The sequence below is a fragment of the Malaclemys terrapin genome, chromosome 11, assembly GCF_027887155.1.
Source record: "Malaclemys terrapin pileata isolate rMalTer1 chromosome 11, rMalTer1.hap1, whole genome shotgun sequence".
NCBI lineage: Eukaryota > Metazoa > Chordata > Testudines > Emydidae > Malaclemys > Malaclemys terrapin.
The window spans coordinates 47,001,856-47,014,287 of record NC_071515.1 but is presented as its reverse complement, the minus strand read 5'-3'; the positions used below and the strand labels follow the sequence as shown (position 1 = coordinate 47,014,287).

The window sequence follows — 12,432 nt, the reverse complement described above, 5'->3', positions numbered from 1 at the left end:
AAAGTTTTAAGAACCGAAATAAATACAGCCTTAGTCTTCAATTAGAATATATTTAAGAAAGTTTCTAGCCCAGGATTTTAAAAATGTATTATATCTTTCCTAAAAATGGTAAAAAATTAAGACATATTTTTAACTTACTGTATCCATTCAGAGTAATGGTGTCAACTTTTTTGGAAGGCATTTGAATATCCTTCAACATACTGTCCAAATCTGTGTTGTTTTCCAGAATTCTGATGACTAAATAACAAGGTGGATAAAAATGAATGATTTTTTAATTTAAATTTTTCCTTTTTAAAAATAAACCTGTTTAAAATTCAATTTGAAATTGACAAGCTATATTAAGACTAAAATTTACTATAATCTATTAAAATAATTTAAATAAATGAAAATACGCTGCATCATTGAGGCCTCTTCAAATTTTAACGAGTTACAGGTTGCTGCTTTTTTAAAAATTATATACACCATCAGGGGGAAACACTTCAACTTTTGAGGCCAACTCAATTTCATGTAATATATTAAATATTTTTATTATTTTCAGTCTTTTTAATAGAGCAAATGCTGATATTTATATTTTTCTAAATTTATGCACTTTCAGTTTCTGTTGTTCAGAAGAACTTTTGCTTTAATTACTTTTGGTGTCAGTTTAACTAGCAGGTGCACAGACAATACGATCTTCATTTGGACTAGTTCATTCAAAGTTGATAAACTGATCGGGTGTTGGGGAAAAAAGCAGGAAAGTTTCTTTTCCTTTTCCAATCCATTAATAAAAAGCAGGTGAGAGAAGATGAGATCTACTAATGCTATAAAACCTTGAAGCACAAGGGGCCAGATTTTCAAAGGTAATTAGGCACCTAAAGATGCAGATGGGTGTATAGGGTTAGATTCACAAGCAGAACTTAGGTGCGTGTCACTTTAGACATCTAAATCCAAAATTTAGATCCACAAAGCCCCTGCTTAGTGGCCACCTAATTGTGAAGGCACCTACATTTCCACTGGTTAAGTCCCCTATACACCTAAATTTCTACCACTGGGCACATGCATAGCTGCATCAGTCCTGAAACCACTGAACAGTTTGGTGCCTAACTCACACCTCAGTCTTGGTTGAAGTCACAAGCTGGACCAGGAATTGGCAACCTTTGGCACGCGGCCCGTCAGGGAAATCTGCTGGCGGGCCGGGACGGTTTGTTTACCTGCAGCGTCTGCAGGTTCATCCAATCACAGCTCCCACTAACTGCAGTTAATATGTACTTTGCTAATAAATCAGTTTGAAATGCAAAACATGGTTTAATAAACTTGCTTTTGTTCCTTTTGTATCCAACACATTTAAGGTAGTTTTATTTATATAAAACAATTTATCAGGGATGGTTTTGTACACTTTTAACTGAATTCCAATTCCCATCCAAACGCACCTTGGCAGAAATTATCAGTAAAACTTTACTTGGTAAACAAGAAATGCACTATTTTCTAACATAATAAAAATGTGAAATTTAAGAATCTGAACAAAATGTTGAGCTATATAATTGCTTATATATCTATTTATAGATATAGTATATCCTCCTGGTTAGCAAAAAGAAGTATCAAATTTATTGTAATGGCTACAGTTAGTTACAAATCAGTATCATTTAATGGTTATATGAACCAATGAGAATGAACCTTGCTTTAGGAAAATAACTAAAAAGTAAAAAGCAAAAGTAAAATTTATTATTTAAATCAAGTTTTCCTGCTCGCTGATTTAAATCACTGCTGAAAATCAATACGCCTTGTTAAAACAACAACAGAAATAAATGGCAAGTCTGATTACTGAATTCCAGTGTGTTTTATCTCATTCTACTGGGAAAAACTCAGAATTAGCCAGGACATGATTGACTGTCAAAAGTTAAAATACCCTAAGACTAAAGGAACCACATATCCGCTACACACAGAGACACATGCTGCAATTGAAAATAGAGAAGATCAAATACCGTGATCGTCACTACTTCTGGACAGCATAGAAGTGGGCAGGCCAGGACCTGTTGACGCAACAAAAGAACATCTGTGTTTTAATTGAATGCCTTTTTAAACGTGATCCTGTAACACTAACACACATGTCTGCCCATGCGCCCCCGACCGACCTCACCGAGGTCGGCTAAAAGAGCACCCAGGAGACGACAATGATGGCTACCAGTTGTAATGCACTGTCTGCTGCCAAAAGGCAATGAGCTGCTGCTGTGTAGCAATGCAGTACCACGTCTGGCAGCACCCAGGAGACGTACGGTGACGGTGAGCTGAGCGGGCTCCATACTTGCCATGGCATGGTGTCTGCATGGAAAAAAGGTTGCTGTCACTGAGGGGGGGGGGGGCAACTGACAACATGGCGTACAGGGTTGACTTACTGTACTGTTCCCGCAGTCTCTGCCGCCCATTGGAATTCTGGGTTGAGCTCCCAATGCCTGATGGGGCAAAAACAGTGTCGCGGGTGGTTCTGGGTAAACGTCATCAGCAACCCCCCCTCCCTCCGTGAAAGCAACGGCAAAAAATCGTTTCTCGCCTTTTTTCCTGGGTTACCTGTGCAGATGACATACCACTGACATTTACTCAGAACCACCCACGTCAATGTTTTTGCCCCATCAGGCATTGGGAGCTCAACCAGAATTCCAATGGGCGGCGGAGACTGCGGGAACTGTGGGATAGCTACCCAGAGTGCAATGCTCTAAAAGTCGACGCTAGCCTTGGTACTGTGGACGCACTCCGCCGACTTAATGGTCTTACTGGTCTTAAGTGGGGACACACACAATCGACTGTATAAAATCGATTTCTAAAAAATCGACTTCTATAAAATCGTCCTAATTTCGCAGTGTAGACATACCCTAGGAGAGTGTGAATCCCAAAATGTTCAGCTTGGGAAAGTATCTAAACTTCTGGATGAGTATCTGAACCTTTTAAGGACCATCATTGAGACCCCTATAGTCTCCCCAAAGGCCCTAAACCTGCTTTCCACAGAAGCCACAGGATCCCCCCTCCCATGTTTGAGAGACACCCGAAAAGCGAAAGCATTGGCTTAAGATTTCAGCATCTTAAAACAATGTGCAGTTCAGAACTTGGGTGATTCAGATGCTTTTTTCGCTGAACTAGCTAATTAATCCCTATCACTTTCCAGCATGTGTGCCAGTAGGTCAATGACTCAGGAGGTGAGTTCAGATATTTCTTGGACTCTAAATATTGGACACTAAATATTTCTTGGACTCTTTTTAACGGCACCATCTCTCCCCTGATATTAAGCACACTCACTGAGGATTTCTCGTCCCTAAAAAGTAAATCACTGGCCTTGCTCCCAAAGGAACATCCAAGTGCTTCCACAATATACAGCTCTCTATAGCAGCATCTTCCCTTTCAGAGAAATAAACAAGTCTCCCTATGGAATTCTGCCACTGATTCCCCGTGAACCACCAGTTATCAAAGAAGGCAAGAATCTATTGCCCACATTCCACCTCTGGAGTAAGAGTGTCACCTCTGTGATACTTGAGGGCATTGAAGTGTTCAGAATTGAAGAGGGGGGGCTGGTAGTAGCTCATTCTTTGAGATGAGCCATCAGCACTGGCACATGCCACTGACCCAAATCTGTTGTCCTTTTGAGCATGCTGCAAGATGCATCTGTTTGCACAGGTGGCTTCAGAGATGGGGCTTGCTGGAGGTTAGATCTGCATGGGGGAGGGGAATTGTATGTTTTGTTGGGGGGTTGAGTTCTGCTGGCTGTTGGGGTAAGCTATCATTCCATTTTATTTTTATTCTTATAATTTGAGTGACGGGTGCTTAGAGCCTAGGACAGGCAGCTGTTAATTACTGCATAAGTCCAAAGAAACAACAATGAACACATAACATTGTTCTTTAGCATGTAACCATAAACATCGTTGGTTGAACCCCTCCTAATTAAATACTGAGTCCCATTCGCATCTATTAGTTTGGGTCATACTCACCATAACAATTCAGCAGATAATATTGTGCATCATTGCTGAAGGATGCAGAATAATACTGACATCTGTCTTTGTCCAGATCACAGCTCACGCACTTAGGTGTGGTTGGACCATTTCCAACCAACACTCTGCAAAGTGATGGAAAGTTTCATTTCAAAGGTAAATGACATTTCTGAAAACATCCATTCAGTCACCACTAAACAACGCCAGATGGAATTTGTCTATTTTACATCAGAGACATATCTCTGTACAAACCATGCATAAGCATTTATGTAGAACAGAGCTCCCTAGTAACAATGCATTTCACATTATGATGTGCTTTTCTTACAAACATGCCATTATATACCGTATTAAGGTGCAGTCCTGTTCCCATTAAAGTCAACAGCAAAACTTCAGTTGATTTTAATGGCAGCAAAACCAGAAACTAGCACTCCAGAGTTCAGGCAATACTGCAATTTACATCATAATCAAAACTCTAAAATACTAATATTATAATGAGCATTTTTCATCTTCTAAATAAATTGTTTTATTCTCTGTAACACAACGTCTTATTTAACAGCTTGTTTTCCTAAAATATTTTAATTAACTATCCCACACAGAACTGTACATTTTATTCAGGATCAATGGATTTTGAATATCTTAATCACTAAACTTGTCTATAATTTTCATTACATTCTTTTCATTTCTAAATTTGGAAATATAGTAAGCATCATACTTATAAAGGTTTCTTCCTCCTGGCCTTCCACCAAATTCATTACTGATGTAGTATCTATAAAACAAACACAATGGTTAAAGTAAGTTATTTATGGTGTATTTACACAAGACATAAAATGATCATTTAGATATTGCTTAATTACATTTTTACGCATCAAATTTTTTATTTAGAGAAGTTAATGTAACTCTCCCTAATGTAGGTAAGTATATGAGATATCATGTGGTGTTCATATTTATATCTATCCAAACGAACTGTCACTGTATTATTTTTATATATTCAAAGTTGCCAAACTCAAGTAACTTGCTTCACACATTGTGGTATTTCTGCCTGCCATAGCATTCACAGAGATTATTGCAATTTCAGGGGGAGCAGCGACAAGGCAGACCCTCAACTAGAGAGAACACCTTGTGTTTGGACACAGTAGTTGCAAGGAGTGCTATACACCCTGATGACTGCACCGCACCTTTAAGTCGGTGGAAATTTGTGTGTCTGGCCACAAAGGGAACAGTGCTTTATGGCTGGGGTGGGAGAGCGAGGCTAACTGCTGAAAAAGGGGACAAGAGGCCAGTGTGGTGACACTGACTCATCCTTTGGGCAGTGGATGGGCAAAATGATTTATAAGGGACAGCCCTGTGCGCGAAGCCCCCTTTTAGATGGAGCAGCCTGAGGCAGCAGCCACCCTCCCTCCCCTTTAGGTGGTGAAATACCAGATTGGCGAAGGCGGAGATGAGGGTTTTTTGCCTTCCCCACAGCGTGTTCAGAGAGGGCTTTGTTCCTGAAGACTTTGACTCCCTCAGGGAATTGATGTGCAGGGTCCCCTGGGAAGCTAATATGACGGGGAAAGGAGTCCAGGAGAGCTGGCTGTATTTTAAAGAAGCCTTATTGAGGGCATAGGAACAAACCATCCCGATGTGCAGAAAGAATAGCAAAAATATGGGAGGCGACCAGCTTGGCTTAACAGAGAAATCTTCGGTGAGCTTAAATACAAAAAGGAAGCTTACAAGAAGTGGAAACTTGGACAGATGACTAGGGAGGAGTATAAAAATATTGCTCAAGCATGCAAGGGTGCAATCAGGAAGGCCAAAGCACAATTGGAATTGCAGCTAGCAAAGGATGTGAAGGGTAACAAGAAGGTTTTCTACAGGTATGTTAGCAACAAGAAAGTGGTCAGGGAAAGTGTGGGACCCTTACTGAATGGGGAATGCAACCTAGTGACAGATGATGTGGAAAAAGATGAAGTACTCAATGCTTTTTTTGCCTTGGTCTTCACAGACAAGGTCAGCTCCCAGACTGCTGCATGGGGCAGCACAGTATGGGGAGGAGGTGAGCAGCCCTCAGTTGTGAAAGAACAGGTTAAGGACTATTTAGAAAAGCTGAACATGCACAACTCCATGGGGCCGGATGCACTGCATCCAAGGGTGCTGAGAAGTTGGCTGATGTGATTGCAGAGCCATTGGCCATTATCTTTGAAAACTCATGGCAATTGGGGGATGTCCCGGATGATAGGAAAAAGGCAAATATAGTGCCCATCTTTAAAAAAGGGAAGAAGGAGAATCCAGGGAACTACAGCCTCACTTCAGTCCCTGGAAAAATCATGGATGCAGGTCCTCAAGAAATCCATTTTGAAGCACTTGGAGGTGATGAAGGTGATTAGGAACAGTCAACATGGATTCACCAAGGGCAAGTCATGCCTGACCAACCTGATTGCTTTCTATGATGAGATAACTAGCTCTGTGCATACGGGGAAAGCGGTGGATGTGATATACGTTGACTTTATCAAAACTTTTGATATGGTCTCCCACAGTACTCTTGGCAGCAAGTTAAAGAAGTATGGATTGGCTGAATGGACTATAAGGTGGATAGAAAGTTGGCTAGATTGTCAGGCTCAATGGGTAGTGATCAATGGCTCAATGTCTTGTTGGCAGCCAGTATCAAACGGAGTGCCCCAGGGGTCGGTCTTAGGGCCAGTTTTGTTCAACATCTTAATTAATTAGCTGGATGATGGGATGGATTGCACCCTCAGCAAGTTCACAGATGACACTAAGCTGGGAGGAGAGGTAGAGGATAGGGATAAGGTCCAGAATGACCTAGACAACTTGAAGGATTGGGCCAAAAGAAATCTGATGAGTTTCAAAAAGGACAAGTGCAGAGTCCTGCACTTAGGACGGAAGAATCCCATGCACTGCTACAGGCTGGGGACTGACTGGCTAAGTGGCAGTTCTGCAGAAAAGAACCTGGGGATTACAGTGGACTAGAAGCTGGACATGAGTCAAAAGTGTGCCCTTGTTGCCAAGAAGGCTAACGGCATATTGGGCTGCATTAGTAGGAGCATTGCCAGCAGATCGAGGGAAGTGATTATTCCCCTCTATTTGGCACTGGTGAGGCCCCATCTGGAGTACTGCAGTTTTGGGCCCCCCTCTAAAGAAAGGATGTGGACAAATGGGAGAGAGTCCAGTGGAGGGCAAAGAAAATGATTAGAGGGCTGGGGCACACGACTAATGAGGAGAGGCTGAGGGAACTGGGCTTATTTAGTCTGCAGAAGAGAAGAGTAAGGGGGGATTTGATAGCAGCCTTCAACTACCTGAATAGGGTGACCAGATCACAGGGATGAAATATCGGGGAGTGAGGGGGAACGGGGTGGCGGGGGCAGAGCAAAAAAAAAATTTTTAAAAGCAGTTTCGCAGGAGCCGGGGGCATTAGCAGGCCCCAGCTGCGCTGCCAGATTGCACACAGCGCCCCAGCCGCGCGCGCTGCCTTCCCCGAGGAGCCTCCCGCCCCCCGGCCCACCCTGGGCACATGCGGCGTGTCCTGCCGCCAGCGGGGAGCCCCGCCCCTCTCCCACTCGGCTGCGCTCCAGCGGCTCCTTCCCAGCGGGGCAAGTTGCTGGAGTGCAGCCAAGTGGGAGAGGCGCGGGGCTCCCCGGCAGCGGCGGGGAAGTTTATCGATTTGGGGGACCCCGGCCGGCTCCTCGCCCCTGTCCGCTGGCTGCCCCGCCTGGGACAAGTCTCGCCCCTGCAGCCCCTCTCCGCCGCGTGTCTCCGGCGGGCGGCCCACGCCCCCAGGCCCTGCCCGCTCCGCGCTGTCCCCGGACCCACCGCGCTGCCCCGTGGGCTGCAGGGCTGGAGCAGCCTCCGCGCTGCACTTCAGCGCTCCTGGCCCGGCCGGCCATGGCCAGAGTGCACAGGGGCGTCTCCTCCCCGGGCCCGGCTTGGGATCCAATGGGGCAGTGAGGGGGCGGGGTTGGGAGCGGGGATTTGGGGAGGGATCCATTGGGGGAAGAATGGGGTGGAGTCGGGATGGGGGGGCGAGAGCCCCTCTAGGCTCCACCTGTGCACCAGAGTGGAGGGCAAAATTGTTGTTTGTCCAGTGTCCCAACCGAACATCGGTCAGGATGTAGGACAAACAAGCAAATATCGGGACAGTCCCGATAAAATCGGGACGTCTGGTCACCCTATACCTGAAGGGGGTTCCAAAGAGGATGGAACTAGGCTCTTCTCAATGGTGGCAGATGACAGAACAAGAAGCAATGATCTCAAGTTGCAGTGGGGGAGGTCTATGTTGGATATTAGAAAAACCTATTTCACTAGGAGGGTGGTGAAGCACTGGAACGGGTTACCTAGGAAGGTGGTAAAATCTCCATGTTTAGAGGTTTTTAAGGCCCGGCTTGACAATGCCCTGGCTGGGATGATTTAGTTGGGGCTGGTCCTGCTTTGAGTAGGGGGTTGGACTAGATGACCTCCTGAGGTCTCTTCCACCCTAATCTTCTATGATTCTATGCATGGCATGACAGGTGGTAGGCTGTATGTCGCAACTCATGATGTAAGTGTGGGGCGGATGTCCAGTGCAGGTACTCCATAGGGAAGGGAAACAGTGACCGGATAAATGGCTTAGAGCTGTTGATTAAAGGAACAGAATGGGGGAGGGTTGGGGCTCCTATGATTGGTACAGCAGGGAGCCAAACCCCCTTTTTATAGCCCACCTTAACCCTCCTATGAGGGGGGTGGCTGGTAAGGTCCCAGCAATGGATTGGCTGGGGGACCTGGATGGAAAAAGAGGGGGAGCTGGCAGAACCCCCCCGGGTAATTACAGAATAAACATGGTGTTACCTGTACTGTACACTTTTATCTGCTGGATAGGCCCAGACATTTAATAATAAAGTTACGGCCATATCAAATGTCTCTTGTCCTTCTTTCGGTATAGCCAGACTATTATCCTCCTTTCATGGTTAGTGCCATGAAAACAGGTGAGGCTGGCCCCTCTCACTGATTTTATTGCATTCCAGGATTGTTGAAGAGGGACAGAAGAGAGTCCTTCACACATTTCATTAAGTCCTGGCTTGCATTTGTCATGCTACTGTCTGATTGACACAGACAATGTCATACTGAATGCTGCCACTGAGTATCTGAGTGCAGACTGAAACACTACTCAGAAGTACCTAAATTGTGTCTTCATAGTTGGGATTGCCTATCAAAGGAACAAGCATAACCCTGGAGGCCAAGTGTTGTGAAATTACAGGCCTGGATCAGAGATTCCAAAGCACATGGAGAACCTGCCTATGTAGGAAACACCAGCATAGCTGATTAGATCAGCAACAAAACAAGGAGCAAAGGGAACCACTGAAATTAGGGGGACCACACTGACTGATATAGAGCCGAAGTTAGTTCAGAAAAGTCTATGTAGGAGCAGAAAAAAATAGATATGGTTTGATTTTGGCTTATATTTTAAATTATGGAACAGAATCTTGGGTGTGCTGGCACAGCACTTATTACACACGATGAGGTGGGGCTTTCCACCCATCCTGGAGGCAGCAGGGGAACAATCTGGCCTCTGCTGGAACTTAAAGCAGCCTCAGCATTAGCTGTACCAGTCTCTATTGCCCTTAGGAGCTGTTCTAACAGTTCTGGCCATGTCCCCTCCAACACATCCCTTATGTTGAGGAAGTGGCAGGACATGGATTATGCAGGAACTCTCTCTTGCTGAGGGAATCCCCAGCTGCCCATTTAAGGCAGTTTTAAGTAAACTTTGAATCCCTGAAGTAGCGAAAAGGGCATCAAGCCAGGCCAAGGATCTGGCTCAATACGTTTAACACATTGGCTAAGTTACTCAAATAAAAAATAGCTCGTATTTAGGGTTCTCTCTTGGTAACAGTTTGAAAAGAGCAATTTTCAAAACAGCTGTTACTGTTTTGTGACTCTTTCTTCATGGAAAAAATGTTTAGTAACTAGGGCTAATCGCAGTTAACTCATGTGATTAACTCAAAAAAATTAATCGCGATTAATCGCAGGTTTCATTGCGCTGTTAAACAATAGAATACCAATTGAAAAGTGTTAAATATTTTGGATACTTTTCTACATTTTCAAATATATTGTAGACTGTGTTGTAACTGAAATCAAAGTGTATATTATTTTTTATTACAAATATTTGCACTGTAAAAATGATAAAAGAAATAGTGACCTCAGACAAGTACTGTTATGCAATATTAGGTGAACTTAAAAATTCAATTTCTTTTGTTTTATACAGTGCAAATACTTGTAATCAAAAATACATATAAAAAGTGAGCATTGTAGACTTTGTATTCTGTGTTGTAATTGAAATTAATATATTTGAAAATGTAGAAAACATCCAAAATATTTAAATAAATGGTATTCTCTTATTGCTTAACAGTGCGATTTATCACGATTAATTTTTTTAATTGCTTGACAGCCCGATTGATGATAGTCTTTTATTCCAACATTCCTGTAACTCCAGGTAGGTAAAGAGCACCCTGGAAAGCATTCTGGATCCCACTGACTTTAAGGGGAATTGTGAAGTTAGTGGGATCTGTGCATGCATGTCCTAGGATAGAATGTTGTCCTATATAGGAATTTCATGGTATTGGTCATTAGAGCCTTAGCAGTGCGATTCTTGATGTTAGCTAGAACCTAGAAGTGACTCAATAAAAATGATCACATGGTGTTCCATAGTTATTGATCAATGGCGCCAGATCAATACAGTTCAGTTTACAAGAGTTTCTACCTGCCCCAAACTGCCAGACCTCCAAGTTCTCTTTATGAGAACCACAATTTGGGCAGGTTTCTTTCCTACTTACTGATCACCACCCTGATGTGTGTATTAGAGGAGTTGTTATTGTACCTGAACTTAAAAACAGGCATTAGCTGCAAGAAATCAATGTGCAAGAAGTGTCAAATTCTATGAGAGAAGATAGGTGGCACCAGCCATGATGCACAAGAGTGAGCTAGAGGCTATGATAAACAATGACCCACGGTCAAGCTAGCTCATATGCTGCAGCCATAGCATGAGCTGGACTTCACCTTGTATTGCAAGCACAATGCCGTTACCTGTCCTACATTGATTTTTTTAAAAACTTAAATAGGCTCGCATCAAAACGTATCCAGCAATCTGTGGGTTAAATGGCCCTGTACATCATCTGGAGGCCTCATTACAAGTAAGATCTACTGGAGAAGCTTTAAAGTTCTTTGTCTTTGCGTGAACATTACACAGAGTAAATGACTGAACAGGACTTTAGATGATGTAATTTACTCTGTTATATATTGCTAACTAAATATATTTATTGTAACAAATGCCTTATTTATTGTGATTGACAAACACACACACACACTTAATACAGTATAGGTCCAATTCTCCTCTCACCACATCTGTTTATCTCCATTGACTAAGATATAATTGCACTTGATTTATACCAGTGTGAGACAAGGACCAGGCTTATCATATTTTATACATGGTACACATTGCATCTACTATTCCTATAGTTCTTGCTAGTCATGAACTGGAACAGAATAATTTGAACTCAGTTTCTTTTTGTTCATGTGGGCTACTTTGACAAAGACTGGTTATGCAGTAAGTGGTAAAGAACGCATCATTTTTCACTAGAATTTTAATAATTACTTAAGGTGACTTTTGCCCTCTGAACTAAAGGCTAAACATTTTTTTTTACAGAAGGACACATCCAGAATGAGCTGGGCCATCTTAAAAAGAGGCATTTCTGGTTTTATGTGAGCAACAGATTGAAACAAAATAAGAATTTTTCTAAAACAAAATAAGGAAAGTGCACCTGGCACAGCTTCTCTTAGAGTCAGTAGGCTTAAGCCTTAAATATTCCCTAGACAGTCAAATCAAGCAGAAAAAATAGTGCAACTGCTGCTTTCCCCCCTCCCCTACAATTTCTGGTCTGTATGTGAAGAAAGGGCATAGTGTTTCACAGAGACTGTAGTATCTTTTAATAATATATTATAGGAAAAGCATACAGTCAAATACATATAGCAGTGTGCATGTGTATACATGTATCTCAAAGATAGGACCACATTGCAAAGTTCAGAACTGTATCTAGAATGAAAATATCTTCCCAAATTTAGAAGTATTTGCATGCAGAGTTTGGTGTTGGGAACCGTGAGTGTGTGCACATCTGAGTGAGTCTTTTATGTTCCACTAAACTTTTATGGACCCCTACTTCCACAAAGACAAGGGGGGTGGGTCTTTCTTCCAGCCTATTCACAAGGGTTAGATTTTCAAAGGTACTTAGGCAAATAATGATACAGATACACGCCTAGTGGGCTCTCCAACAGTACCTAACCTGTATTATGTTGTAAAGACTTGTAATTAAATTGCTTTTCTTACAATACTCACATAAAGTCATTGGTTACCGCTTCTATGCTGATTACTTCCCATTTTCCGTGTGTAATAGGTATTCTGCTCTAAAAACAAGGGGAGACAAAAAGTAGAAAGGTAAATTCCAAGTTGGCCTGAAGA

General features: G+C 42.8%; 1 protein-coding gene across 1 annotated transcript in view; it reads right to left on the bottom strand.

Annotated features, from left to right (window-relative positions):
* The window catches only part of DPP4 (dipeptidyl peptidase 4), an 80,917-nt gene that overhangs the window by 28,361 nt on the left and 40,124 nt on the right, over positions 1–12,432 (bottom strand). Inside the window, exons 14-18 of the mRNA XM_054044805.1 lie at positions 12,310–12,377; positions 4,666–4,719; positions 3,954–4,078; positions 1,962–2,009; positions 139–237 (exon numbers count right to left, since the gene is read on the bottom strand). Of these exons, the coding sequence (XP_053900780.1) occupies positions 139–237; positions 1,962–2,009; positions 3,954–4,078; positions 4,666–4,719; positions 12,310–12,377 (394 nt within the window). The remainder of the gene's footprint in view (positions 1–138; positions 238–1,961; positions 2,010–3,953; positions 4,079–4,665; positions 4,720–12,309; positions 12,378–12,432) is intronic.